The 27364-nt window shown below is 43.3% G+C and overlaps 1 protein-coding gene and 1 long non-coding RNA gene across 9 annotated transcripts in view; one reads left to right on the top strand and one right to left on the bottom strand.

Annotated features, from left to right (window-relative positions):
• TCF7 (transcription factor 7) overlaps positions 1–2186 on the bottom strand; it is a 70538-nt gene extending 68352 nt beyond the window's left edge. For 3 of the 7 annotated variants that reach the window (XM_065029981.1, XM_065029986.1, XM_065029984.1), the window contains exons 1-3: positions 1673–2183; positions 1514–1580; positions 1025–1131 (exon numbers count right to left, since the gene is read on the bottom strand). In XM_065029981.1, the coding sequence (XP_064886053.1) occupies positions 1025–1131; positions 1514–1580; positions 1673–1870 (372 nt within the window). In that variant the 5' untranslated portion in view covers positions 1871–2183. Of the gene's footprint in view, positions 1–1024; positions 1132–1513; positions 1581–1672 lie in introns of all 7 variants that reach the window. The other 4 variants (XM_065029982.1, XM_065029980.1, XM_065029983.1 and 1 more) reach the window with 3 other exon arrangements.
• Positions 2187–10805: 8619 nt separating this feature from the next.
• Positions 10806–27364, top strand: part of LOC110359602 (uncharacterized) — a 31186-nt gene continuing 14627 nt past the window's right edge. For both annotated transcript variants that reach the window (XR_002414897.2, XR_002414899.2), the window contains exons 1-2: positions 10806–11089; positions 12047–12124. This is a non-coding gene — a long non-coding RNA (uncharacterized LOC110359602). The remainder of the gene's footprint in view (positions 11090–12046; positions 12125–27364) is intronic.

A 27364-nucleotide genomic window follows, 5' to 3' on the forward strand; every position in this document is an offset into this window, starting at 1 on the left:
GACCCATCTCCTGCCACTCAGGCCACTGACCCAGCAAACAATATTCCATCACGCTCTAGAGTTTCATCCCCCACAATTCATCCCTTTTTCATAACACCAGTTTAACATCCTAATCCTCCAGTGAACAAAGGGTTAAAATTAAGGAGGGCATTATTTATTTTTTTAAACTACAGGCTAAAAACTAAAACTGAAATAAACTAAGTGATGTTCTGTTCTCCTTTACCGGCTGCAAACGCAAAGTAACATCCAAAATGAACGCAGGAATGCCAGCTCCCCAGGAGCGACACGAGCACAACTGCCCGCTGCAATGTCGTGACATTATTTTCTGAAGTTCTGATGGAGATGGTGATGGGAAATGACAGCTTTTGTAGAGAAGCCTTTAGTTTAATTATTCAGATAGCAAAATTTACAAACATTAGAATATACAGAATTACTGAAGCCAGTTTGACCTGAGAAGGAAAAACTTTACAGGAAGAAGACAGGAATAGTCCCCTAGCAGTATTAAAGCTTTTCCTAAGAACCTCTGTTGCCATTTGAGAAGCAAAAGATAAACTTTCTGGGCCATCATCCACTACAGAGCCCTAAACCGAAGGCAGACCAAAACCTACCTATTTTACAAGCAGATTAACGTCAAACTAAAGTTAAGCTGTGGGATATATCCGTGAACACAAACACCAGAAGCCGCTCGCCTCCAAAGCTCGGGGCCCAGAAAAAAGAAGGGGCATTCTTACATTTGATATTAGGGTTTGATTGCTGGAGGAGTAAAGGGGAACCTAGAGGATGGGGAGGTTGGAAAAGCAGCTCCTCCAGCAAACTGGGAGTGAAACTGACACTTGCCGAGCATCTTCCCCCATTCCCACTCCTCCTCCCTTCAGCTTGGACAGAATAGTGCCTGAGCATTTTAGAAACAGGGCTGCAATTTGTCAGAAAGAAAAGCACATGTAGGTGCCTGCACAATACCTGCAACATACTTCAGCAGTGAGAGAGGCTACAAAACTTCTCCATAACGAGAGGATGAACTCACCAGAGGTGACATAGATCCATTTGGCAGATAAGGGTCTGAAAGCATTAGGAACGGGTAGCCAGAATACGCAGATCCTTTATACATCCCTGGGTCCTGATGCTTCATACCTGTTAAAATTAAAGATCCCCATCACTATTTGCCTTATGACAGGTGACTCCCCTGCCTGTTGAGAGCTCCCGAAGAGGTTACAGCACACTTTGGGAGTCTTTTTGCCCCATATTCCTCAGAGAGGGTGTTGGGGGGGTGCCAGGGTCCCCTGGGGGTGCACCAGGAAACCTCAATGCTGACAGCTGCAGCTTTCCCGGGGGGACTGTGGCAGCCAGGCCGGCATCCTTAACTCCCGGGGGCTGAAGGACAGCAAGCTTGGGGACCAAGGGGCTCACTGACCCCGGTGATGCCAAGCACTTGGACAGGGCAAGCTGGGGATGCCAGCAGGGACCAGGGATGAGGACACACACACACAGAAACAGGGTGATCGGTGCCACTAACCATCATCCATGTGGTCCGGGAGCTTCTCCTGATAAACTCTCTGCGGATCCTGCACACGCCTGATGGCCTGCATGGGGAGGAGAGAGAGAGGCAGAGCGGGGGGTGGCGGGGCGGGGGGCGCGGGCCCGGGGCGGGGGCGGCGGGGGCGGCCCGGCTCACCTCGGGGTCGGCGGCGGCTGCGGCCGGGCTGCCGCTGCCCTCCGACTCGTTCACCAGCGAGGACTTGAGGTCGGCCAGGTCGCGCTCCGTAAAGGCGTTCTCGGGGATCTTCTCCTCCTGCTCGCCCTCGTCCTTGAAGGCCAGCATCTCGTCGGTGGCCCCCAGGTCGTCCCCGCCGCCGCTGCCCAGCTGCGGCATTTTCCTCCCGCCGCTCCCTCCCGAGCCGCGCAGCAACTTTCCCGGCGAGTATTGTTCTCCGCCGCCCGGATCAAACCCTTCGCGATTATTAATTTTTTTTTCTCCCTCAAATTTTGTTTTTCTCTTGGAAAAAAAAAAATAAAATTGCTCCCTCTTGAAATTTTTCTTTTTAAAGTTTTTTTCCTTTCCTTTTGAACTTTTAAACTTTTCCCTTTAATTTTGTCCCCCCCCCCCTTTTCAAACTCCCCTTAAATCCTTTCTTAAAAAATTAATTATAATTGCTTTTTCCTTCTTAAAAAAATTCTTTTCCTCCCCCCTCCCTCCCTCCCCGGCGGCTCACGGGGGGCTCTGCGGGCGGGCGGGCGTCGCGGGATGCTGCGCTCGACAGGCGCCCACCCCCGTGCCGCCCCCCACCCCCCCCGAGCCCCGGAAAGTTTCCCTGGGAGCAGCGGGCGCCGGCGGCGGCCAGAGGCACGGAGCGCCCGGTGCCTGAGTGCGAGCGCGGCGGCGCGGCGGCCAAGGGCTGCCGACATCAAAGCGGCCGCCGGGTGATTGGCAGCTCCGGGGAGGGGCCGGGGGCGGGCACACACACACACATACACACACATATATGTACACACGCGCTCCGACGTGCCTGCCTTAAAGGGACCGCCAGCCCACGGTATAGCGAGGTGACCCCCCAACCCACTCTCGGGGAGGAGGAGGGACCCCGCCGGCACTCTCGGCGCCATCCCGGGCCGGCTGCGTTAGGGGGGGTTTGGAGGTGGGGAGTGGTCCGGTGGTGGGTGTCACTGGGGGCTTAGTGCAGCCCCCGGCTGTGTGTGGACATATGTGTGCACACATCTGTACACACATCTGTGCCTACGTATTTACATGTGCACACCTGTACACACATCGGTGTGCGCATGCACACACAAATGCCTGTGCACACATCTGTGCACACACACTTCTGCACACTCTCACTGCACATACACCTGTGTGTCCACATCTGTAAGTGCTTATTTGCATACACAGCTGCACATACACCTGCATGCACACATCTGCACACATATCCACAGTTCTGCACCAGCTCATCTGCACACCCACATCCATATGTGCTTATTTGCACATACGGTGTGTGTGCCCTCATCTGCACACAAATCAACACATGGTTCTGTGCATTCACACATCTGCCTGTGCACAGTCTGTACGTGTGCATCAGCACACATATGCATATGTGCAGCCATGCACATGGCTGTACAGGTGTGTCTGTGTACATCTGCACACATACATCTGTACGCAGACATCAGCATGCACAGCTGCACATCTGACCCACACGAGCACTCACACACCTACACACACCCCAGTGGGATCCACTCACATCCCCGAACACATCAGCACAAGTGAGCACAAAACCGCACACGTCGGCACACACACCTCTGCACACGCAAACACATCAGCACGCACACACCTGCACACACACATCTGCACACAAACATCCGCACACTCACCTTTGCCCACAAATCTACAAGCACAGGTTGGCAACTAATAACAGAGGACAGAAGTTTGTACATGTAGCTGTAGACATACATCAGCACGTGTATGTATGCACACGGGCACACCTCACCACATACAGGCGTGCACACAGACACACATCAACACTTATATGCGTGCACAGACACACACATCGGCACGTATAGGTGTGCACACAGGTGCTCAACACGTGCACACAGACACACCTCACCACCTACATGTGTGCACACAGACGCACATCAACACATATAGGTGTGCGCACACATACACCAGCACATATACGTGTGCATGCACAGACACATCAGCACATATATGTGTGCACACCCACACCTCAGTGGGTGTTCCAGCCGTGGGTGCCCCCTCTCACCCGACACCCGTGGGTGCCGATGGCCCCGCAGAGCATGGCCGGATGTGGGGTGTTGTCTGCAGTTCCCCACTCCCCCCATCACCCCCTCGTCTCCAGTCTCTTGAGGACACAGGCGTGACGTTCCATCCCAGAAAATTATTAGTTTTCCTGACTGGCCCCAAGGGTCAGGAAACATGAAATTACCATCTCGCAGCCAGTTCTGAAGACACTAGACACTTCTGTGTCGGCGTCAGAGATTTTTTTAAGCAGTTCCCATGGAAAAGGAAACTCCCCATCTCTTCTGATCACATACGACAGGTCCTGTGCATGTCTCCGGTAGCTTAAAACAACACACCGATATTTATTTTCCTTAATTAAGATTGCATAAGATAGCCCTGGGTCCTGGAGACTTTTCTACAGACTGTAATGACGCCATGTAAATTTTTTTTTATGACCCAATATACTATATATTGTCACATTCGGCCCTTGAATAGGAAACTAAAAATCTCAGTCCCTATTTTTCTTGTTAATTAGGGTATTATTACTAGGGATATACTCTCATTACTTTTTGGGGAGGAGAAGAACTAGTTTGGAGCCACTTTGAAAAGTACTAAATATATTTAAATGAAGCAAAATCCGTCTTTCTGCTAATTGCTGATTTTGCATGACATAGAATTATTGTTCTGATTTGGGGGGCTAAAGGAGATGGGAGAGGGAAAGGATGCTGTTCGCTTTTTTCCAGCTCAGCTCTCCCATCCAACTGAATGAGCGGGGCTACCCCATAGGAAACTCCGTCTGCAAATTTCCATTCTTTTAAACATCACGAAAATAAAATAAGCTGCAGCCACTTTGAGTAATAATCATTTGAATGAATTATTTGCTACTTTAAGATTTTTTTTTTTCTTTCAGATGATCCTCTTGGTTTGCATGTGAAAAAAATCGTCTGAGATTTACAGCCCTCCCAAATGGAGATAAAGCCTTGGCAATGAGTTGGAAACCTGTTGTAATCTGTGATCCAGGAAACAAAGAGCCTCATTAATGCAGAGACTTTGGTGAGCCTTTGATGTTAGCTAGCATAGCATTCACTCTCAGTTCCATTTGCATTTAAACATTCATAAAAACATCATCTCTGCTTCCTTTGCCTTAAGCAATTTAGGAGTAAAGTATAGCTTCTATTTAAAGAAACCCACTGTGGTGAGGCTTAGAATACAAATATCACATAATCTTCAAGCAGAGCAAATATTTTATCCTACATTTCTGGTGGGCACGTTTAATAGCATTATATTTAAGACCCAAAATAAAAGATCCATCTTATTTTCATTAACCTTACACCATATATTCGAGTGAGAAGAGGAAAGGGGTCCTGTTCATTCTAAATATACTACATAGCAATTTGTGGAAGTCGGGGAATCCGGAGGATTTTACATTATTCACAAGAGCTGAATTTTTGAAAACTGCATGCCTACAGCAAGGTGCCTGAATCCATATTAGACACACAACGCTGAAAATTTTCAACAGCATTTGGTTTTGGGGTTTTTGGTTTGGTTTTTGGTTTTGTTTTGTTTTAATATATGTATTTTTCTGAACTGCAGAATCTTCATCCTGGTGTTAGAATGGAGTAAAAATGAATTATTATTATTATTATTATTATTATTATTATTATTATTATTATTATAACAAATGGCAGTGTAAATGTAAAATACTAAAAAATCAGAATAAGCCCAAAATGTGGAGATTTTCTTCCGAGAGAAGGCACCCCAGACAGCATCCCGAGGGAATGGCAGCATGGGGGGAATTGCTTAGAAAACAAAGGCCTACTTATGTTATTATTTCCAAAAGTATTATTTACAAGCACACCTATGAGAAGTGGAAAAGTGCTAAAAATATTGGAGTGGACTTGACTCGATGTTTGGAAATACTCAATTCAATTTGTCCACGTTCACTGTACCATTAAAAACAACAGAGCAAGTTGAGATTGATCCCGTGTCACATCGGGAGCTCTTTCTGTTTTCACTCTTAGGAGCAAATATAAGGAAATCTTTACATTTGGCACTGTGAGCCAGTCCAGCCAGACTGATGTTTTAAGCACTATAAGCAAGTTTCCTATATGATGAATATTCAAAATTAAAAACTGAAATGGAAAACACTTAAAAACAACTTTACCTTGGATAAAATATTTCTGGAGCTGGATCAAAGCAAAACAAAAAGCCTGGCTTACTTGTCAGATCATATCTGCGCTGAACTTCAAGGTTTGATTTGTATTATTTACATGGAAAAGGTCCCAAGAAACCAATTTGGCACGAAGTATCTTCATTACGTTTTTTCGCTTGTATGGGTGATTAAATCAATCTAGGGTTCCTATTTTAATTTTTTTTTGAAAGGTGCAGCCATCTGTGAATTGAGGAACTTTTCTGATGTCATCTTTGTGCTTCAGACATGCTTTTTTTTCCTTTGAATAAGAAGAGTCTAAAGGAGCATGTTTGTTTCACTATTAGAATTTCTAACTGTCCTTCCAGTAACTGTTCAGAATTAAAGGTATATAATAACTTTTTAGAACATTTTAACTGTAACACCTGCAGATAACAGTAAACCAGATTAAATTATAACCAAGTCTGTCTGTCAGTCCGTCTATTCCTCATCCTGCATTTATCAGCACGTTCTCTGAATGCTGCGTGTGAAACTCAGCACATGTATTTTTGCACCGCACTGCACACAGTGGCATTACAGGACTTCACCATACACGTGATATTAAGTGAAACCTCTCTTTAAAGTCGATGTAAATGTTGCCACTAACTTCTCTTAGGCTCAGGTTTCACCTTCTGTTCTTTAAAAGGGGCTTCATACTGAAGCACTTGGATTTATTTAATTTAGTTATCAAAGGTTTGCTTTGGTTTGGTTTTCTCATTTTATTGTTCATTTCGTAGAACTATTTTGGAGTTGCTCCCATTTTACTCTCTTTGGACACATTTTATCCTCTCATACAAGTTCATTTAAGGTGGGTAAAGGACACATCTTTCCTTGGCAGGTTGAACATCCTACATTTGCCTTCCTATTTCATTATATTTGCAGCAAATATGTTTCCCTGATATGCATACACAAATCAAAGTATGTTTTAATTTAAAACCAGATTTATTTCAGCTTTTTTTGGTAGCAAATTATTTTATTCTCTACTAAGAGACTAACCTTCTAAATATTTGCCATTCTTCTGGAGGGAAAAATATTTGCATGATTGTCCCATAAGGATGACTGGATTGACTGATAGATTGGCAGTGGAAATGTTTCAGATGAGACGGATGAAAACTCCCGTGCGGGGTTTCCAGCTGGGAGCAGGAGCTCGGGGAGGACAGGCTGGTACCAGCTGAACTAATCCTGGCAAGTGACCAGAGCAAATCAGGCCACCGAAAGCTCTGTTTTGCCCAAAGGGTTTTACACCGGTATAATTATCTCAGCATAGTCATAGCAGGAACATTTCCTTAGTCTAGACAAGCTCTAATAGTTAAAACAGATCTATCGTTTGCAACTGAAACATCTTGACCCGGCTAAGCCAAGCGCAAAGCTTCATCTTCTTCTTCCCACTTGGCTTTTCTTTCCCTCGTGTGTGCCTGGGTACAGCAGGATTTTGTGTTGGTTTGGAACATCCTCCAGTTTTGTTGGTCTGCGGTAGAAAAAAGGGCCAAGCAGTTGCTCAGACATTTGCCTATTTGATTCACTCTGCCCTTCTTAATCTTGCAGGATTTTAAGTCTTTAAGTGACTTTGTGCATTGATCTAAACGTACTTAAAGGATTCTCTGGCAGCTGCCAAAAGATTGCTTTTAAAATACCAACAGAAAATTGACTTTCTGACATCGCAATATTTAGTTTGCTTTCAAATGTCTATATGTTTTTCTGAAAATGTCTCCAGCTGTTAGGACTGGAGACTCCTTTTTCCCCCCTTGGGAGGCAAGTAGCAAAGGTCCTGATTGGGACCAGCATCCTGCTTTCTCCAGGAAAAGAGGATAATTGCTCTCAAAAGACTTCATCAGATGTCAAAAGCCATTGTGTGGAATTCATTCTGGAGACTGTGATCTTTGGACAATTCCTTGCATGTACGGCACAACATGGTACACGCCATCATGAAATCTTCCAGTGCAGTTTTTTGGTTTTTCCTTTGTTTAGAAGATACCCTTTGTTTTGATTTTGTCAGGTTGCAAGACCATGTCTTCAAGCAATTTTCACTTAACAAGTATTTTCTTTGTTCCTGATACAAATAACACTTCATATTATTAAAGGACTTTAAAAGAATTGTCTGTTTTTCACTCTCTGTGTTTTGTTCAACTCTTGCTGTTAGAACTGAACCAAGGAACTAGCACCGTGTTAAATATTTCTGATTACTTTCACTGTTGGGTTCTCAGGCACTTGCCCAATGCTGGAAGATCTGAGTTTCAAACAGGAAGGAGCATGTTTATTTGTTTACAAAAACACTTTTCCAGGGCTGCATCCTGTGGTCATACAATCACCCAAGTAGTCCCTGCTCCGATGAGTCATGCCTCTAAATTAAAAGGACCCATGAAGACAGATTTGCAGAATCATTGCTTCCACAACCATTTTTCCATAAACCGTGGGGAAAAGCATGCTGATTTTTGGGTCTATAAAACCTTATTCTTACCAAACCAAAGCACTGGGTTCTTTTTTTTTTTATTTTTTTTTTTTTCTGACAGTGTCCATTATATTTTAACAAAACCCTTACAAGCCGATAGCTGTACACTTGGTACAATTCACATAAAGTACATTTTGTCCTGGGATTCCTGTTTGTACGTTGGATGGAACAAAGTACAGGAGAAATCCAAATATTGTCCTTTTAGCTCAGGCCCTGCTCAGACATGTGATCCAGGCTGTGGCTGAAGCCTGGTTAAGAGGTTGTTACCCAGAGCAAGCTTCCGACTGCTTCTTCCCGCACATCTCCCACCCAAGGTGTCTGTGCTCCGTCAGATGGGGCAGCGTATTTCACACGTAGGCAGTCCCCAGCCTGCTTCTGGCCAAATGAGCCTGTTTCTAACAGACAGTCCTGTTGTTAAAAAGGCACTAACAAGAATAATTTCCAAAAACCTGGGTTAGATAGATCTGAATGAGGATCAACGGGGCTGCGTGGCACCAATGAGCTGCTGAACGGAGTGGCAGACAGTGAAGTGGTTTTAGTCGTCGTGACTTGGGACATCTGGATGGACAACTGTTGTCTCTGGGTGCTCAAGAGAGCAGTGAAAGGAATGATACTCAAACTAGAGGCTGCTTTGCCAAGAGGTACCTGCAGAGACTGGTGCTGCTGGGGAAAAGTGAAAAGAGTTTCAGATTATTATGACAACCTCGTCTGCGGCTCTTTTCTATGATCCCCACATTAGCACATCAAACTTCTGCAGAGCGAAGCTGGAGGCTTTGGCAGTCTCCTGCCTTACACGAACACGTATTTGAGTCCTATGGCAGGAAGCCCTCCCCAAGTCCCTGTGGTGTGATCCTTCCCAGTGCTGGAGCTATGCAGAAAGAAATGGAAACAGCTGGTAGGAAGTGAGACGAAAAGCAAATTGTCAGGAGAATGGTGATGGGATAAGGTGGCCAGATCAGAAACCAAAGGAAAATTATTCCAGTGTCTAAGAGCCACCCGTATCATGTGGGGCATATAGATCACTTCTGACACATTCAGCACAACTCTAGACCCATGGCAAAAGGTGCCTTTCTTTGCACTTTTTTTTTTTTTTCCTGCATTGTTTTTGGTTATGATTGTTGCCTGCTGTGAGAAAGAAGAAAAATAATCAAAGAGATGAGGGCGAAAACGGAGCAGGGAAAAAAACATGAGACTAGGAGAGGAATGCTGAATTTAAAAATGTTCACACTAAAATTATTGAAAGGATAAGAAGGGAAGAACCAAACTTATTTACAATTCTGAATTCAGCAAGGCAGAGCTTTCTGCTAATGAATGTAGATCACTCCATTTACTACTTGGAATGTATTTTTATTTATTTTGCAGATGTTATTTCTTTCAGATCTTTACTGATGATTTTCTTGAGACACGCTGTCAAGAAGCCAGGGTGAGCTTGTCAGCATCATACCTCTCTGTACTTCAGACTGAAAAATGAAAGAAAAGTGAGGAAAGGTAAAAGCAGCCGGGAGGCTGGTATTCCTGCACCAGTTATGCCATCCTCTCCGTCCTTGCCATTTCCCTCTTGCCAACAGTTTAATCACTTCCTCTGGTTCGAATGGATGTGGGAAACCTTGTACAAAGTACAACATGGTTGCTCGTACCTCTGCACTTCTGGAGTGCCTACAAAGAAACCAGATTAAAGCAGCATTAAAAGTTGTGCTACAAATCCTACCGTTTTAAGCAAGACAATTCTTATAGTTGTTTTGGGCTAGCTGAGCAGAAGGGGTGCCTTTGAGTTGAACTACATGTTTCAACAGTATGTTGTTCTGAAAAAGTGTTGTATATGTGCCGACATCCGCTGTTGGCATGTGTACAGACTGGAGCTTGCCAGCTCCTCCTAATCTGGAAAGCGGAGACATGCAGTGTTAAATACATGTGTCATCACTACTCATTCCCCTTCCCCCTCTCCCAGTTTTATCATTTGGTTGTGCAATATATTTGAACCAAGTCAGCCCCCTTAGTTCAGATGAACTTAAGCCAAATAACTGTACCGGAGCTGACTACAGAGGCTTGCAAGTAGTTCCTAGAGTAGCTCTTCCATAAGTAAATGCATTCTGTTATGCTCCTTATTCCGCTCCTTAGACAAAGGCCTTTTGGTAGGGCTGCAGTCAGAGGAAGGGAAGAAAGAGACCCTAAGAAAACAAACTAAGCAGCTCATTGCATCATATGACTTTTGACTCCCATCATGTTAAATCTTAAAGGCAAAACAGGGCCAGACATTAAGCAGGGTTTACAAAGGGGACTCCAAGGAAATCCATGCTGTAAGGGATGATTTTAGTGACTCAGTAGGTGACAGGGGTTCTTCTGACTCAGGACTGAACCAGCGTTCTTGCGTGACGTTAGCACACTTGAGCTTTGGATGTTTTTTAAGGCGGAAAGCCCGACTACTTATGCCAGTAAGTGTCCTGGGAGACTTTTGCACTCATACAGATGGTGATTCCAGTCTCCTGGTCAAAGTCAAGCTGTATTAATTGTGTTTTCCCTCTGCTTTTTACCGTGTCAATTCTTGTTCCCTTTCAGGCTACAGCCATGGTCTATACCACAGTCCTGAAGTACGACTGTAGCTGGTTGTGATGCACCTGTGACTAGTTAGTTGGAAGCCAACACCTGGGCAACCACAGCTGCTCAGTATTTAAACAGGGACCTCAGAGTTCTCTCTTTTCCTCTGATGATGGCTACAGCACTACTGGTATGTGAAACTGTTCATTTAGAATATGGGGTATGCTCAGGAGTTACCTGCAACTCTCTTCTGTTTTTCTTAAGTGGCTTTGGTGCTCCTTATCTTGCTAACCAAGTGGGTTGATAACAGAGTTGCTGAATTTAGTCAGGCAGTCCAGGGTATGGTTTGGTGGACCCTGGTCCAGGCTTCAGCTCTTGAGATCCTCAGTTTCAGACTGATGTGTATGGGGGCTTGTATCCTTAACTCTGTGGTGAACCTGCTAGTTGTCTGCTTGCAGTGTATGTGGGTCCAGCATTGATGCAGTTGTAGCAGATGGTGTGTTTCTGAAGGCAGTGGAGATGTGGAAGGTGTGCAGTTACTGTAGGCAGCTTGGTAAGAGACAAATAGTAGTTGCTAAAAGTTTTGGTGATTAGAGAAAAAACCACAGAAGCAGACACTTAGAAGGACGAGAAGAAGAAAGTATGTAAAAATGTGATCACCCATTTTAATGGCTAAACATGAATTATGTTATGAGATGCTTTCATCTTAGTATAGGTTAGCATTCCCTAGCTTTTATATTTGTATATAAATATTTTTCTTGAAGTCAGCCTAATTGGAAGTAAGAGCTATTCTGTCATTTATTTTAATACTCTAATATATTTCCTAGTTAATCATTGCTATTTCTAAATATAAATTTCCTTTCCTTTTCTTTCAAGTCACTTAAAATGAAAGGGCTGGCTTTACTCTTTGACCTTCTCTAACAAGCAGACCCTTGAAATGCAGCATTTCCAGAAAGCAAACCATAGAAACAACAGATGGATTTAGTAAATTACAGCCTGCAGATGAATTGTATGAGGAGCAAGTTTGGGATGGAGGCTTAAAATACACAGAAATTTTCTAGGCTGTAGCTTGTTCCTTGCTGTCAAACACTGCCTGGTAAATGTGCAGTTTGTGTGATGTTGGCTTTCTGTACTGATTGATTTGTAGAAGCTGTCCCATCCCAAATTACCGGCTATTTGGGTCTCAGCCTACAATCCCACTCAGCCAGGAGACTCTGTCCTCTAGGTATGTTTCAGTATTTTGCATTGCTTTTATTTACTAAAGCTATTCTGACAGAGTACTTACACTGATCAGCAGATTCTGAAACCTGTTTGTGGTTTCCCATGGCTTTTGTAGACAAATTAGTGCATGTGTATTTGCAGGACAGGTGGCTTCTAAATTATAAAAATGTAGTTTATAATCAAAGTGCCTTTCTTGTAACAATAATCTTGAGCTAGGTATTTTCTTATTTTCCAATCTGTTAATCCTTTTCAGGATTAACAGCTCATTTATCAAAAGTGCGATCTTGGTTCTGCAGACCTTGCTGACGTAACTAAATCTCACTGAGTTCATGAGGTGTAACTGTGTGCAAGGACCGCAGGAATGGACATTCACCTCAGTCGGTTTCCTGGACATGATTTATCTATTGCTCTGGGGTTTAAAGCTCCATAATATATTTGATGCAGAGTAGCAGCAGTGAGTTGTCATTGTGATCAAACACAAAACTTCTGCTGGGAAGAATAAATTATTTGCATGGGTGTGATGAACACTTGAAGGGAATTTGATAAGTTGCATGTTGAGCACTGGGAAAATTTCTGAAAATGATGCACGTTCTTTGTGGTGTCAGGAACTTGGCATTGAAAAGAGATCCTCACTGGCTCTCATTATTGCACAGTGTTATTAAAGGTCTTCTGAAATTAATTTGTGTAAGATAGCATGCCAATAAATATAAAACCAGGTAAGCTCAGATTTTTTTACATCAGTAAGGATTTATTTCTACTCTTGTATTCATAAGATGGTCAACACATTTTACATGTTCCTATGCTGAGTCTGAGTTTGCAGTCCTTGAAGTCGCTTGCATTTAAATCAGTTGTGTGACATACTTCAGTGAATCTCTACATTGGGATTTTGCACTCAGCCAATGTTATACAGTATGAGACTTGCAGGAACTGCATCTGCCTCAGCTAAAACAGGATTCCCTTTCATAAGGAAAAGATGTGTATGGTAATAATGAGGATGGTAATAATAACAATCTTGTCGACACTTGGGAAGGTTGTGCACAATATCCTGAGTGCTGCTTTCTGCTTGCCCTCTGTATGTAGGCTGCAGTATCAGCAGCTGCAGATTGTCACTGTCCCCTGCCCTGGTCCCCAGATCATATGGACTGTGGCTCAGCCCCCATCATGCCCTGGCTTCCTTACCAATGGAACCAGTGCACACAGGGGACGGGTGTGCATGCAGGTGTCCTCCTGCAACAGAGATGGTGTGGGGCGAGGGTGTGTACCCAGGGATGGAGATTGCAGGGGGTATTTCAGAGCATCTGCCCAGCAAAGTCCATGCTGCCTCTACGGAACCTTCCTCAGAAGAGGGTCTGGCACTGGAAATCCTCTGCTTGCAGAGCAGGTCTTGGTGCTGCAGCACTTGTGCTGGTAGCATCCAGCGGCCAGGCTATAAATGCCACGCATTGGGAATGGTGTTACAAGACTCTGCAAAATTTTCTCTCTAACTCATAGATCTGAGCAGGACTGCTTCGATAGAGAAACAGTGACACAATGCACATGTCAACAGTTAATCCAGTAAAACAGCATCCCCATCTTGTACCTGTGAGTTTCTTACAAGGCAGACACTGTGAATGAAAATACAATATATACTTATATATTTAATCCTTTCAAAGGTTATTTGCACAGTAGGTTTCACTGAATTTCTGTGACTACTCGGATGTAAAGGTGCTGCAGCAATGCGCAGTAACTGGAGTAGTGTTTCTGTGATGCGATTTGTTACTGCTCTAAGGTTTGTACCTCCACAGTATGACTTTTTGACGCAGAATATCAGTAGGTTGTCACAGCGATCAAGCAAAGTCCTTTTCTTAAGCCATTGTCAGCAAAGCTACGTAACAGTTTAAGATCCGAAATGTCCAGCTGGAACTCTGCAGAGATCTGCTCAGGGAGGCAGAAGGTAATTACCCATGTTGGAGTCTGGCCAGGTTCCTAAGGTTAACACCATTCATCTTAACATCAAATCTGTAATGAACACATGTGGTAAAGGCATTTGTTCAACATCTCATTTGGGAATACAGTATACCCAGAGTTACTGTGCCTCTGTCATGCTGGAGTATTGGTTCAGTATTGGTCTAAAGGAAAATTGCTCTCAAATTTGCCAGCAGTTCTTCATGGACAACCACACGTTTCCTCTGGATATTCCTCTTTGAATGTAATCAGGACCTACTGGTCTGATTTTTCTTTCCTCCAAATGATCTGATGTTCTGTCCTTCTTACAAGCTAATAGCAAACACTGCAATTACCTTAATTTACAGGTTGCCAAATAAAATAATTAGAGAAGTAGGCACTGTGATTTTGGAAAGATACACTAGAAAATGAAGGGGAGTGATGACAGCATGTTCTTGCAGTGCCAATTAAAACACTGCTGAGGAGATTCAATGCTACTGCCTGGAGATCCAAGAAGACAAGAGAGATTCAGAGGGATTCACTCAAATAGAAGGATCACAGGAAGGCTCCTTTCTGCTTCTAAGCAGAAAACATATGGAAATACAGCCAGGGAAACAACCTATAGAGTAATTTTCTTGAGCAGTATGTACTTAGAAAACAGATGGAACAATCTGAAGCACCTTTAAAGAAGATATTTGTTGTGATATCTGAGATGGTCTAGCTGAAGCAAAGAACTGTTAGTTGCATTTACCTATCAATTAGTCTTGTTTAAACTCTAACGAAGACTTCTCTTTATGACCATTAAACACATTAAACTTCTCACTTTATTAATCTCTGTTTAACCATAACTATAATATGAGCATGATGACTCTCAAATACTTAATACAGAGGTGAAAAGAAAGGAGACAGGAGCATCCAGAGTAACATAGGTGATAATTATGTACAGAATTGACTGTATAGAGAATACCTCAGGATCATTTTGCCTATTATAACAGAAATATCTGTTATGAAGTATTTTTCCTTCCTTGTGGTTAAATGCACGCATGCCTGTATCCTGATAGTGTTTGGGATGTCGTTCCTTTGAACCTCTGCCAGAATCTGGCCAAGCGCTTTGTTTCCCATTTTTCTGTCTGTGGCACTTCAGCAATTCAGAATTTCTGGATTGGTATATTTTTAGTGGGTTTTTTGTTTGTTTTTTGTTTTAGAAGTAATAAGAAAAGCAGCACATGCTCTTCTTCAGCTGGTGTTACGCTGTAGCTCAGTATAATCTCACGAGCATGCTTTTGGTAACATTAATAGCGGTGAGGCAAACCTGGAGCTGCTACCTTACATCCCCAGGAAAAGGGAAATGTCTCAAACACCTTTGTTTGAAGGTATTGGAAAGAACAAGTTTTCCACCCAATTATCTTTCTTGATGCTGAAAGCCTCTCTGCAATGTGGAGGCAGCTGGTATGCCAAGACCCATGCTGGCTCCGAGACGGGGCTGTCTGGTTCCCCTGTACTGTCTATTCTGTTGACCCACTCTCACCCATCTTATCCTCAAGCACTGAGTGTTTGGGGCAGAAAATGTCTGTTTGCTCCTTGCAGACAGTGTTTGTGTCTTAATGGAGTAGGACACTCCTGCCTGGGCTTGGGGTGAGCCTTGTGCTGGTGGTAGCCGTGCTGTGGCAGCAGCACTCTGCCGTCTCCAGGAGGGTCCTGTGGGGCTCGAGCACCCGCTAGTGCTGAGCAATGGCAGCTGTGGTTAACCTGCCCCAGACATGTTGCCTGCAGCCTTGTGGATGCCAGCTGGGATGGTCAGTGCCCCGCAGGGCTGTGCTTGGGTCTGAGGCCAGCGAAATGGTTACCCTTTCCTCAAGCCTTGTTCCCACCAGTTCTTGAGCAGGAAGACAAAATGCTTGATGGCCAGGCAGGAGGAAGACTGAGAACATACACACTCCTGGCAGCCCTCTTTCTCCAAACCTTCAGACCAGAAGAGGTTAAATGCAGATCAGCAAGGTGTTTCTTGCTGTTTTTGATGCTGATACGTGTGGCTGGCAGGACTGCAGGCACTCACTGGGAGGTCGGCACTTGCTGCGGAGCCACCTGTCCCCACAGGGCTGGCAGAGGAGGCGGCTGGGGGACAGCCGTGCCCATCCATCCTGTTGCAGGATGAGCAGAGCCATCCTTTCCCCTCGCTCTTGCCCTCGTGCTGCTTTCGTTGACCTCCTTCCACATCCAGCCGGGTCTGGAGGGCTGCACGGCCGGCAGCAGCTGGTGTGGGGAGGCCATGCCCAGTCCTGCATGGCTCCTACGCTCCAAATTTCACTCCCAGTCTTGAGAGATTCTATAAAGTCCTTGCTTCTGCAGTTCCAAGGCTTGGCTTGCCTTCTACCTCTTAAAAATAAGATACCCCCCCATCCAAACAAACAAAACCCCCACCAAAACAGGGAAAAAAAACCCAAAACAAAACCCAAAATAAAAATCACCACTGAAAATCATAGTTTTCATGACTCCAGAGAAAAACTTGGGAGAAAAAAAAGAAAAAAAGGCCTGCACATCTTTATCAGTTTGGGTTTTTTTAACTTTTTTAAAAAATAAAATATTTTTTTCTTTCTTTCTGTGTGCAGTCTGACTACTGACTTTTGTAAACTTGTGTTGGCAGAACTAACAATGTTTTATTTAAAATGATTATTTTCATTCATCAGTCATTAATTGCAAGAGCAATTATAGTTTCAGCACTCTGTCCCCAAATGAGGGCTGGATCCTGCAGTCGTGTATTATTTATATTACCTGTCCCCCATTCACATTCTCTAGCACATAGATGGCTCCATTCTATGTAAAATCTGGTTGTTTCAAACTTGGGTCAGAATTTGGGCAATCCAACATACCTGCAGTGTGTTGTGATTTCAAGCAAGAGATGAATTACAATCTATTCTTGTAGCTTGATTTGTTCATATGGTGGTAAGTGGAGACGAAAATGTCCCCATAGCAAACCTTAGGTTTCCTCGGTGAAGCACACCCAGTCTGTGAAAGGACCAGAAATAGTTCAATTTGAAATGGTTAAATAAAGGCTAATCTTTCACCTGCCTGTTTGACATGAGTTGTAGGATGGGCTGAGTAAGCTGCTCTGGGAATGGAGCTCGTGTTTCCTGGTGCCCCGGGTAGGGATGAAGGATGAGTCTGTAAAGGTCTCATCGTCTGGGATTTTGTTGTAGTTGTGTGGTTAGAAATCGCAGCAGGATGGAACAGCTCAGCAGGGATTCAAGTCCTCTCTCCTGCGAAGGTCCATGTGTGGTGGCGTTGGCTGCCTGGAGCACAGGGAGTGTTCAACCTGCGGGAGCAGTGGGAGAAATGTGTAGGGATGGAGTCATGTCGCTATAGGCACCTCTGTCCGTGGATCTCTATTGCTTTTCACGCCACTTCACTGCGATGTGGAATAGTCACAGAAATCTGCTTTAGTTCTATCTCAGAGCCAAAATTGAGCCAACAGCCCAAGTAAAGACTGCTTTACTGGATTTTGTTGAATTCTGGACATGGATTGAAAATTTGTAACATTCCCTTGTCTTTCTAGTGGGCATAAGAAACATAAAGGCTTTGGAAGTCATTAAGTCTGAATAGGGAATTTCTCATCTAATCCAAGCTTCATAGCTTGATCCTGTTTCTGCAAACTACATTTGTGTATCTGATACCCTGGAAGGTATAATATTCATTCCTAAACCCCTTATCTGCTTCTTGTCTACAAAGCAGCTGTAATTGATAGCAAGCAACTCATGGAGGGTGGAAAAATCAAAGTGAAAATTGTAATCTTAACTCTCTACTTGTACATGGCAGATCTCAAAACACTTCACAAAGTGAAGGTGTCTAATTTTAAATCCTTCAGCTGTGCAATGTGCCAGTTAAGAGGAGGGAGGAGAAGCATTTGTTTGTAACTGAGCTATTAAATGTAGGATTTGTCTTATAAAGTGGCAGTGTTGCTTTTCAAGGCTGATTAGGAATAGTGAATAGATTTGGTTTCTGCAGCCCTTTAAATGAATGCAAAACTCACTGCACTTCAATGGGAGGTGGATGGATAAAGTTGTTCCTATTCCAGTATCTTCTCCTGTGAGTGTCATGAGTAACATCTTAAATTGCACAAACGTATCTAGGTTTTGAATATTCTGGAAGTAACCCTTAATGCTAATGGGTAGCAAAGTGATACAAGAAATACAAATCTCCTAAGAATTTAATTTTAAACACAGCATCTGACAGCAATGTGGTTCTATTACAACATCAAAACTACTTTGCATGTATATATATTTCTCTTTTTCAAGGCTCTCAATATGATTTATGAGCAGCAATTAACTAAACCTTTTAACACCATGTGACAGAGGTGTTGCCGGGCCCATTTATGAACTAGGCAAGCTGAGGCACAGAGGTGTCAAACGTATTAATAGCTCGACAGCAATGGTATTGCAAAACAAAGACTAGAACTTGAGAATCCTGAATCATAGCCCCTATTCTAAAAGCTGCCCATTTATTGTTAGAAGATTGTTAAAATCTGCTGGGCTTGCTACAAATTCTGGCAGACCTTAGAAACTTATCAATGCTTTTAAATGTGGAGGGATTATCTTTATTAAATGATGAATGTAGGAGGGTTTTAACATAATACCGAAGAAACATCTAAACCATGATGGAATGAGAATCAACATAAGTCATTAAAAAAAGAAATACTGCTGGAACAGATTTGTTTGTTATTCAGCAATGTTTATATTCTGCGCTCCCTTTATGCTGCTCTACCTATGTAACATAAAAGCCTTGTAAAAAGTGTAAACAGCAGATGGCTTCTAGGATTCTGTACCTTAGTGCTTGGGGACCTTGGGCATCCTTCCACATGGTCCTGGTCAGCAGGACCAAGACTCTATCATAGTTTTCACTAGAGTGCACTTAATATCAGCTAATGCTGAAACCAGGATAGGGACAAGTGTTCTAGGAAAAAATGGGTGTCTGAAACTCTATTTTACAGCGCTATGTACAAAGTAGATTATAATGTATCTCGTAGTTTCCTACCTGCAAGTGCAGGTAAGGAAGAATTCCAGAAGATTTACCTTGCTAATTGTGAAAGGATAAGAAACATGTGAAAACTTGATAAATACAGCATGGGGACTTGCCATGTGTTTAAATCTTGGAAAGGGAAATGCTTTATTCACATCTGAAACTAACAGCTATGTAGTAGTGGAAATAGTACTTCTTTGTTGTTGTACGGAGATTTCCATTTCATGGAAGATTATTTAATTGGGGGATTTTTTTTTAATAAAAAAGGAAAAGTAGAATACAGATATGGGTAATTAAATATAGGAGATCCTGTTTCTGGTTTTAGTGTAAATGCATTTATTATTTGTAAACCTGACTCATTTGTAAAGACACACAAACACACAAATGGACACATATTCAGAATAATCCAATCTCTTGTGTGAGTGTGAGCAGTATTTCATGAACTGGTATCAAAATTTTATCCAGTAATGGTCTGGGCTACCAGTACAATTATTGCTGTCACTGACATACGTGTTCTGTATGTTTATTTTCACATGCAACTATATTAAAGTCTGTGCAGTATTTTACCCTTTGCAGGTAAGTACTTAAAAGCAAACCAAGTTAGCAGATAATATTGCTGAAAAGGAACTCAAGATATAAAACCCATTCTCAAAATCAAAACCAAAGGCAAAACAAGTAGCTTTTTAGGACCTTGTAATCCAACATAAGCTTTGCAACCTGTAAGACTAGATGGTTTGATTATCCTTGTGTTACTTCAGGCATCTGATTCAACTGAAAATCCTGCGAAATTGAAGACAGTCACCGCCTAGTGTTGTTGGTTTTTTTTTTTTTGCTTCTTTTTGTTTTGTTTTTTATTATTTTATCATTTGGTTGGTTGGTTTTTATTTGTTTGTTTTGGTTGGTTGTTTTGTTTTCTCTCTCTCCCCTCTTTTTTCCTCTGGCTGAAGGTGTAAAGCAAAATAGGTCCGTGGGCCTGCTCCCACTACAGCCTCTGAGTTTGCTTACACTGAAGTCACGGACAAAACCTTCGGTAGCTTTAATGGGGGCAAGAACAGGCTCACCGTGATTTAGTCTAAAGTGTTCAGCTCAAGGCAGAAAGACGGGGGCTCTTTGAAAATGACAACTTGTGGGTTTTGGCGAGGTCATTAACATATTTGTCATGGGGGAAAGAGGGTAAATAAGGAACTTGAAAAGAAAGACAGATATTAATTAGGCTTCAGACAACATTGTTGTGTGCTGATGACATACTGTAGCTCTCCAGACGACTGTAATTTGCAAGTGAACCCAACGAGTATGAGACTTTACAACAAGCCGAGCAATTAGTTCTTCCTGAGTTGCAAGAGTGACATCATGTGTGCAAAACATGCCTTCGCCTTCAGCTAACAACGCACACTCATTTATTCTTCCTGTGGGGTCACTGTTTGCTGTGAAGGCCAGTAAATCACACCTCTGATGGATGCACCTTCCGAGTCTAGTGAATGAAGGTCCATGAAGTGCAGATTAAAAACAACACGTGTCCAAAGAGACAGCTATTGCCAGAAGTAACTCAATATCTGATTTTTATGCCCTATAGCTGGTCTAAAAAATTCCTGTATTCTCCTAAATACCTTATTTTGCCATGGTCTTGAAAACTTGACCTTCTTAAAGGGATCTGACCTATTCAGTCTGGCTGTTTGTGTTGTATGGTGGTGTTTGGTGGGTTTTTTTTTGTAAACAAACAAACAAGTTTTGGTGTGGTGGGGTTTTTTGTGTGTTTGTGTCTGGAATTTGTCAAAACATTGGAAAAGGTGAAGTGTTGCTTTTATGAGCTCTTTATATTGAGTTCTGAAAAAAGAGCAAGCATTTCATTTAACTAGGAAATGTAATAGAAATTAAATATTCAGAGATGTTTATATGCATCTGGGTGTGCATTTCCAGTAGTGCATGTGTGTTTCATAGGTTGGATCACTTAACGTTTTGTACTTCATGAGTTTATCAAAGAGACTATAAGGATCCATCTGATACTCAAGGAGGAATAAATCATGGCATTGATCTATTGAGACAATTACATTTATCCTTTAACCAGATACATTGTCCCACTGGAGCCACATACTCCTTACCTGCAGTAAATTAAGCTTCTGCTTAAGTGTGCTGTAGAATCGAGAGTCGAAAACCTCGCATTAAGTTTTGTAATGTCTTTTGTTTGTTAGAAGTGTGGTGCAAATTGTGTAGTTTTATATACACATATATATGCACACACACACATACACTGGATTAATGAAAAAGAAAAATGGGATATGAACAGGCTTGACTTTAGAGATATTTCAGTGTGTGAAAAGCTGCTTTATCTTTTGAAGCAAACTGTTACTACAAATGCAAAATGAGCGTTTCACCACTTCTTTTTTTCCTAAATGTATCAGAGAAGAAGATTTGGCAGAGCAGGTGCGGAATGAGGCTGCAAATGGCACAGCACAGGGAGCTGAGGAGCCTTGCAGTGACTGGGAGCAAGTTTCTCCTCCTGTGGTGAGGCTGAACCCAGACCCTCGTTGCCTTTCCGCAACCCTGACAGTGTTTAATGCTCAGTGTTGGTGGCTCTCACTGCACCTCTATCTGTACTGAGTTTGATGTCTTCCAGTAAAGTAGGTGGGAAAACTCTTTTCAGCAGCAGCCCATGATACTTCTGTGCTTCACTTTGTTCTTGAGATCTCTGCAGTGACTTCAGTATAGCAAAGTATTTGGATTTGATCACCCACATCAGGCTTTCAGCAAATAATCTATACAGTTCTCTTTGTTTCTAGCTCACATGTTTACGTAGTCCCCAGAAGCTTCTAAAATTAGAACCTGAGGAAAATATAAACCTGTTCTCTGAAGCCAGCAGGATGTCTTAATAGGAGCTGTTATTGCTATTATTAAGAATATTAATAATCTTATGTTAACCAAGGCAGGAATGAGTCTGTTGCTGGCCTGTGTCTGGGATATGTGACATGTCTTTGTCCTTACCAAGCTGTGGCAAAAACCATCCGAGAGAAATGGTAACGCTGAAGACAGCTGCTATGCAGAAAGCCATACAGCAGGGAGCTGGGAAGCCTTTTAGTCCCTGCTGACACTGAATTTTCTGGGTATTTCTTCTGTTTGTGACAACTCCTCCCAGCACAGAGACACAGATCATGTACAGCATTCAACTGACAGTTTTCTGCAGAAAAGTTCCGGTTTTGATTGCAGTGATGAAGGAAGGTAGACACAGAGTGTGTGTGATGGTAAAAGTGCCAAGCAGAGCCCAAAGGGAGGGAAAAATTTTGTATTCTGTGAAAAAGCTTGAACTGTGTCGCTCAGCTTCAACTGCAGGGACTTTCCTCTTAACTGAAACCTGAAGATCCCTTAATAGGAGCCGATTCAGTTAACTTCTTTATCTGTAGCTGCCAGCATGGCCACAGATGCGATAGGGGAAACTATTGGTTTTGGTGGTGTGGTCAAATAAAGAGTAAGGCGTGTTTGCATGAGCTGCCTTTTCGGAGACCGAGCTCTGCACAGCCTGAAGAAGTGAACCTCCCACAGAGCCAGAATCTGCCTGCTTCGTGGACCATTCTGGTTGAATTATTCCTCTGGCAATGTACCCCCTGAGCTAAAGTTTAATAATGTAAAGCTGGTTTAGCTTTTAAGTGCATGGTTTTGATTAATTCACTACATTTCAAGGGGAAAAAAAGTGTAAACTAGGTCTTTACTGAATACTATACCCATTTCCATGTGCTGTTGACCTACCAAAATTGTATCTACCTGACATGCTTCTCCATGTAGTAGAGAGAAAGAGCTGGGACACTCCACATTTAAATCAATACTTAACAATCTACTTGAAGTTGTGCAGCAAAACTGAGGTTGTCAAAGAATTAGCTTGGAAGTGTTCAATCTCAAAGTTGGGAGTGTGAGCAGAAAGTGCAACTATTACAAAACATGCATCCTTTGGTCTGCTCACCTTGTTATATTGAAACATAGTATACAAAGTAAGTCACCTCTCTTCTACATAGGCACATGCATGTGCGTCTGTGTGCCCACGGACATACCCACCAAGCTCTCCACACAGAACTTAAGAGAGAATCTACTTGGTGGTTTTAATGGAAATGCAGTTTCATAGCTCTAATGATCAACAGCTGCGAAAATGCGTGCTTTTCTCCTTCATCTCCAGACTTATTTCAAATATCTTTGGTTTGTGGCTTCAGTGGGTGACTTTCCTGATTAACTGATTTTAAAAAATAATTTAATATATTTGAAGACCATAGTGGTTACCATAGAAATACGTTAGCTGCAAAACAAGGAATAATTAGTTTATGTTTGTTCCTTTGTGTCTCCTAATGTCTTCCATTCAGGACTTTTAGGCATATAATTAAAGGGGATTATTCAGCTTTGTGATTTTTTTTTTTTTTCCCCCCCTCTATAAATTCATTTAAAGACAAAACTCTGTAGAGCATATATAATAATGATTATACGTGGTAATTAGTCCAACCTGTTTGTCCACATAGCAGAAAACAATGTGTTTTCTGTCGGAAGACTGCAATGCTGACTCGTGGTCACTCTCAACTTCGACTGTGGCATTTCCAGTTATCTATCACATCCCTTATGGCTACTTAACTAATTACCTTTAAGGAAACATGGTTTGGAAGTGGGTGTCTTGGGAGCACTGCAGGACACTTTCTTGTGTCATTCAAGTTCTGGGGCAAGCTATATTTGACCAGAAAGGCATCAGCAGGCTCCAGAAGTCTCTAAGGTCAGGGGATGATTGAGCAAGGACGGGGAGTATTGCGACACTGGGGTTTAAGGTAGTTATTTAACACCTCTGCCCTGGCAGGATTTGCCGAGTAGGCAAAGTTCTGCCTGTCTGTGTGGAAGAGCTGAAACTTGTAGGACTTCTCCAGCAACCCTTGTGATGGATTGGGGTTTTATTTTTTTTCTTTTCAAAATGGCAGTTTTCCCTGGACACAGGAAAAGGGTGTTGGAGCTCCGCAGTTCAGAGGTTAAATCACTCTGCAGCAATTCTCCTTTGGGAGAAATGCTCTTTCTTTAAAGCTCCAATGAATAAACAGGAATAAGAGACTTATCCCAAAGCTCCATAGTCCAGCTCAGTCTGGAAATATTCCATACTAGGTAAGGGAAAAACATCAAAAGCAGGATTTAAATGCAGCCTGCTGCTGCCCATCAGACCAGCCTGCAGTTTGGTAGGTGAGATGCTGTCTATGGAGGCCATACACTCCTGGCATTCAAACCAATGGCCTAATATCTGAATTTTTCTGTGGAAAAGAGGAATGCTGCCAGTACCTGATCTGGTCAGTATTTTCCAACTCTCCTGGATCCAGCCTTTCAGAAAAAATAATAACAGAGGAGCTTTGCAGGTTAATTTAGTCACCTGGAGATGGGTGCAGCTTTTGAGCATTACTGTTTTAGGTGTTGAGCTTTAAAGTCTACATTAGTACTACTTTATGCATCTTGCTCCTTATTTGACCATAATTTTCAAGCTTCTGTCTCTCTGAAGCATTTCACATCCCTCGTATCACCTGGGAACAAACCTGCTCAAGTCTGAGTGTCCTGAAACACACTTTCTGCTCTGCTCACCCTAAACCCACCCGTGTCTTCATTTCAAAATACAGCTGCTTATTTAAGGGTCTAAATATGATCCCACGTCACCACAGAACCCAAACTCTGAAGCGTGAGCCACGCTGATGGCTGTGACAGACTGAGCCGGGGCTGGTTCGAGGGCTGGCACTGCCACGAGTGACACGGCCCACGCCTCGCTCGCTAATTGCTTTCTTGGCGGCTCCACGCCCGCTGCCGCCCGTGGGTGTTGCTGGAGCTGCAGCGCCGTGTCTCGCCGGTCACCGCGCCGGGCAGCGTGGGTGCGGAGGCTGTGCGGGCACCGCGGTGCCCCCTGGCGGCGGGCGCCGCCTCCAGCACGCAGCCGGGTCTGTCCCGCCGCGGATCATTGAGCGCCCTGGGTTGGAATGGACCCGCAAGGACCATCGAGTCCAGCTCGGCAACCCCACAGTTCACACCATGTGTCTGACCATGTCCAGTCTGTTCTTGAACACTGTCAGGCTTGTGGCTGTGACACCTCCCTGGGGAGCCTGTTCCAGTGTCCAGCACCCTCTGGGTGAAGAACCTTTTCCTAATGTCCAACCTAAACCTCCCCTGGCACATCTTCCTGACATTTGCTCAGGTTCTATCATTGGCTGCCAGAGAGAAGAGCTCAGTGCCTGCCCCTCTCCTCTCCTTGTGATGAAGCTGTTGCCACCATGAGCTCTCCCCTCAGTCTTCTCTTCTCCAGGCTGCACAAACCAAGTGACTTTAGCTGTTCCTCACGTGCCTTTCCCTACAAACCCTTCACCAACTTTGTAGCCTCTTCTGGACACTCTCCAGTAGCTTTGTTTCCTTTTCATACTGTGGCACCCAGACCCGCACACAGTGCTGCAGGTGAGGCTGCACCAGTGCAGGGCAGAGCGAGACAATCACCTCCCTTGCTGGCTGGCAATGTTGTGCTGGATGCGCCCAGGACATTGTTGGCCCTCTTGGCTGCAGGGGCACTGTTGGATATTGTGAGTGGCAAATCCAGAATGCTGTGGGACACTGGAGAAGTGCTGGTGATGGTGATTTCCTTTGGGGAATGATGCTACTGCTTCTCACAGCTTGTTTCCCACAAGTATTTAGGGTAGGGGTGTGATGGCTTCTGGGCAGGGTTCAGGGCTCAAACTGTGTCAGGGATGCCCTGGGTGGCTGTGTGAGAGCTCTCCTCCCTGGGGTGCAGGAGCTGTGCCGGCTTCAAGGGACCAAGGGGCAAAGCGTAAATCCCTGTTTCCCTCTGCATTCAATGACTCCTGGTCTTGTGCAAATCTAATTTGCACTTTGACATAGCCTCCAGTATTCAGGACTTAATTTCCACTGTTGTTTGGTGTGTTTTGTTTTGTTTTTTAAATCTTTCATATACATATGCTGTCTGCTTTAGCTTCTTGAAATATAGAATTGACTTCCTAATGCAAGGATGACTTTTGGTAATAGAACGTAATATCTGGGAATAGACATTCAGGATAGAGCATTCTACTTAATGCAATACTTGCACAGTTATGACTTGTTTACCTTAAACAGTATTCTGAGGAATAATAATAATAAAAAATTTCTGGTTAATAACTTTGGCAAAACAATTATCCTGCTAAGATTCTTTATTGAATCATGTATGCAAAACACAGAAAGTTTTCATAACAGATGTATTTAATCTTTATGCAATGCCTGGATTTAACCCCACAGGGTGTTGCAATTCAGTCAGAGCTGGACTAGTTCTGCTATGCTTGAATAGAAGAAACTGAGCCAGAAGCCTCTGGGATCACAAACAAGACTTTGCTATTGTGGAAGCCCCTGAAAGCCTTGTTTTTGTCCAATAGTAACAACAATAATGAAGGCCTGAAAGATCATTTATATAATAGTTCAGTGGCTTAGTTTTCATAACTCTGCAACAGGCTTTGGGAAGCTCTTCCAGTGTTTATTGAAATAAATGTCAGAGTGAGACTATTGTGTTGTGTCATAGATGTAAACTAGGAAAAAAAGGAGGATAACTTAGTGGCATGCGTTGCTTCAGAGTTATACCCTTCTAGGGAGAGGGCAGTGTCTGGCAGCGTTCTCTGCTCTTGGGTGCTATTCAGAGTAGCTCTGCTTATATTTGGCTCCTGCTGTCACTAGTGGTCAAGTGTCCTGGAGCACAACAAAGCTCAAAGACTGGCCACGTGGAAGCAAAGAGATCAAGAAAAGGCTCCCCTGAAAGTGTGCTAGACTTCGCTGCGTCGTATCCTATGGTGTGGTCAGGTATAAACAGATCACCGGATCTTTGAACTGGCAAAGCACTAGTGGGTCATGCAGACAATTTCCCTACTTCACAAAGTATGATTCTCCTTGTCAAATATTTATTAGGGCTTTATCATGCTGGCTTTTAAATTCTCCAGTGAAAGAGTTTTTGCAAATGACACTTTTGCCCACAAAATATCTCATATTCTAATTTTCTTCTTTAATTTTCTTTCCTTATATTGAGCCTAAGTTTATTTTTATTCACTTTCCTATAATCACTCCCAGTTATCCATCCTACCCCATCTTGAACGCTTCCCTCCCCTCTGTGAAGCTGATACCTGTCAGATATCCATGGACTGTTTCCTTTGGTCAAAGATATACATATGCAATTCCTCTAATCTTCACTCTACCATCCCTTCCCTCAGGCTCTTCATTACTTTGCTAGCCCTGCTCTGAATCGCTTCTCATTTATCGATACTATTTCACAATGATTTCTGAACTGCTGCCTCCTGGC

The sequence above is a fragment of the Columba livia genome, chromosome 14 (genome assembly GCF_036013475.1).
Source record: "Columba livia isolate bColLiv1 breed racing homer chromosome 14, bColLiv1.pat.W.v2, whole genome shotgun sequence".
NCBI classification, from domain to species: Eukaryota; Metazoa; Chordata; class Aves; order Columbiformes; family Columbidae; genus Columba; species Columba livia.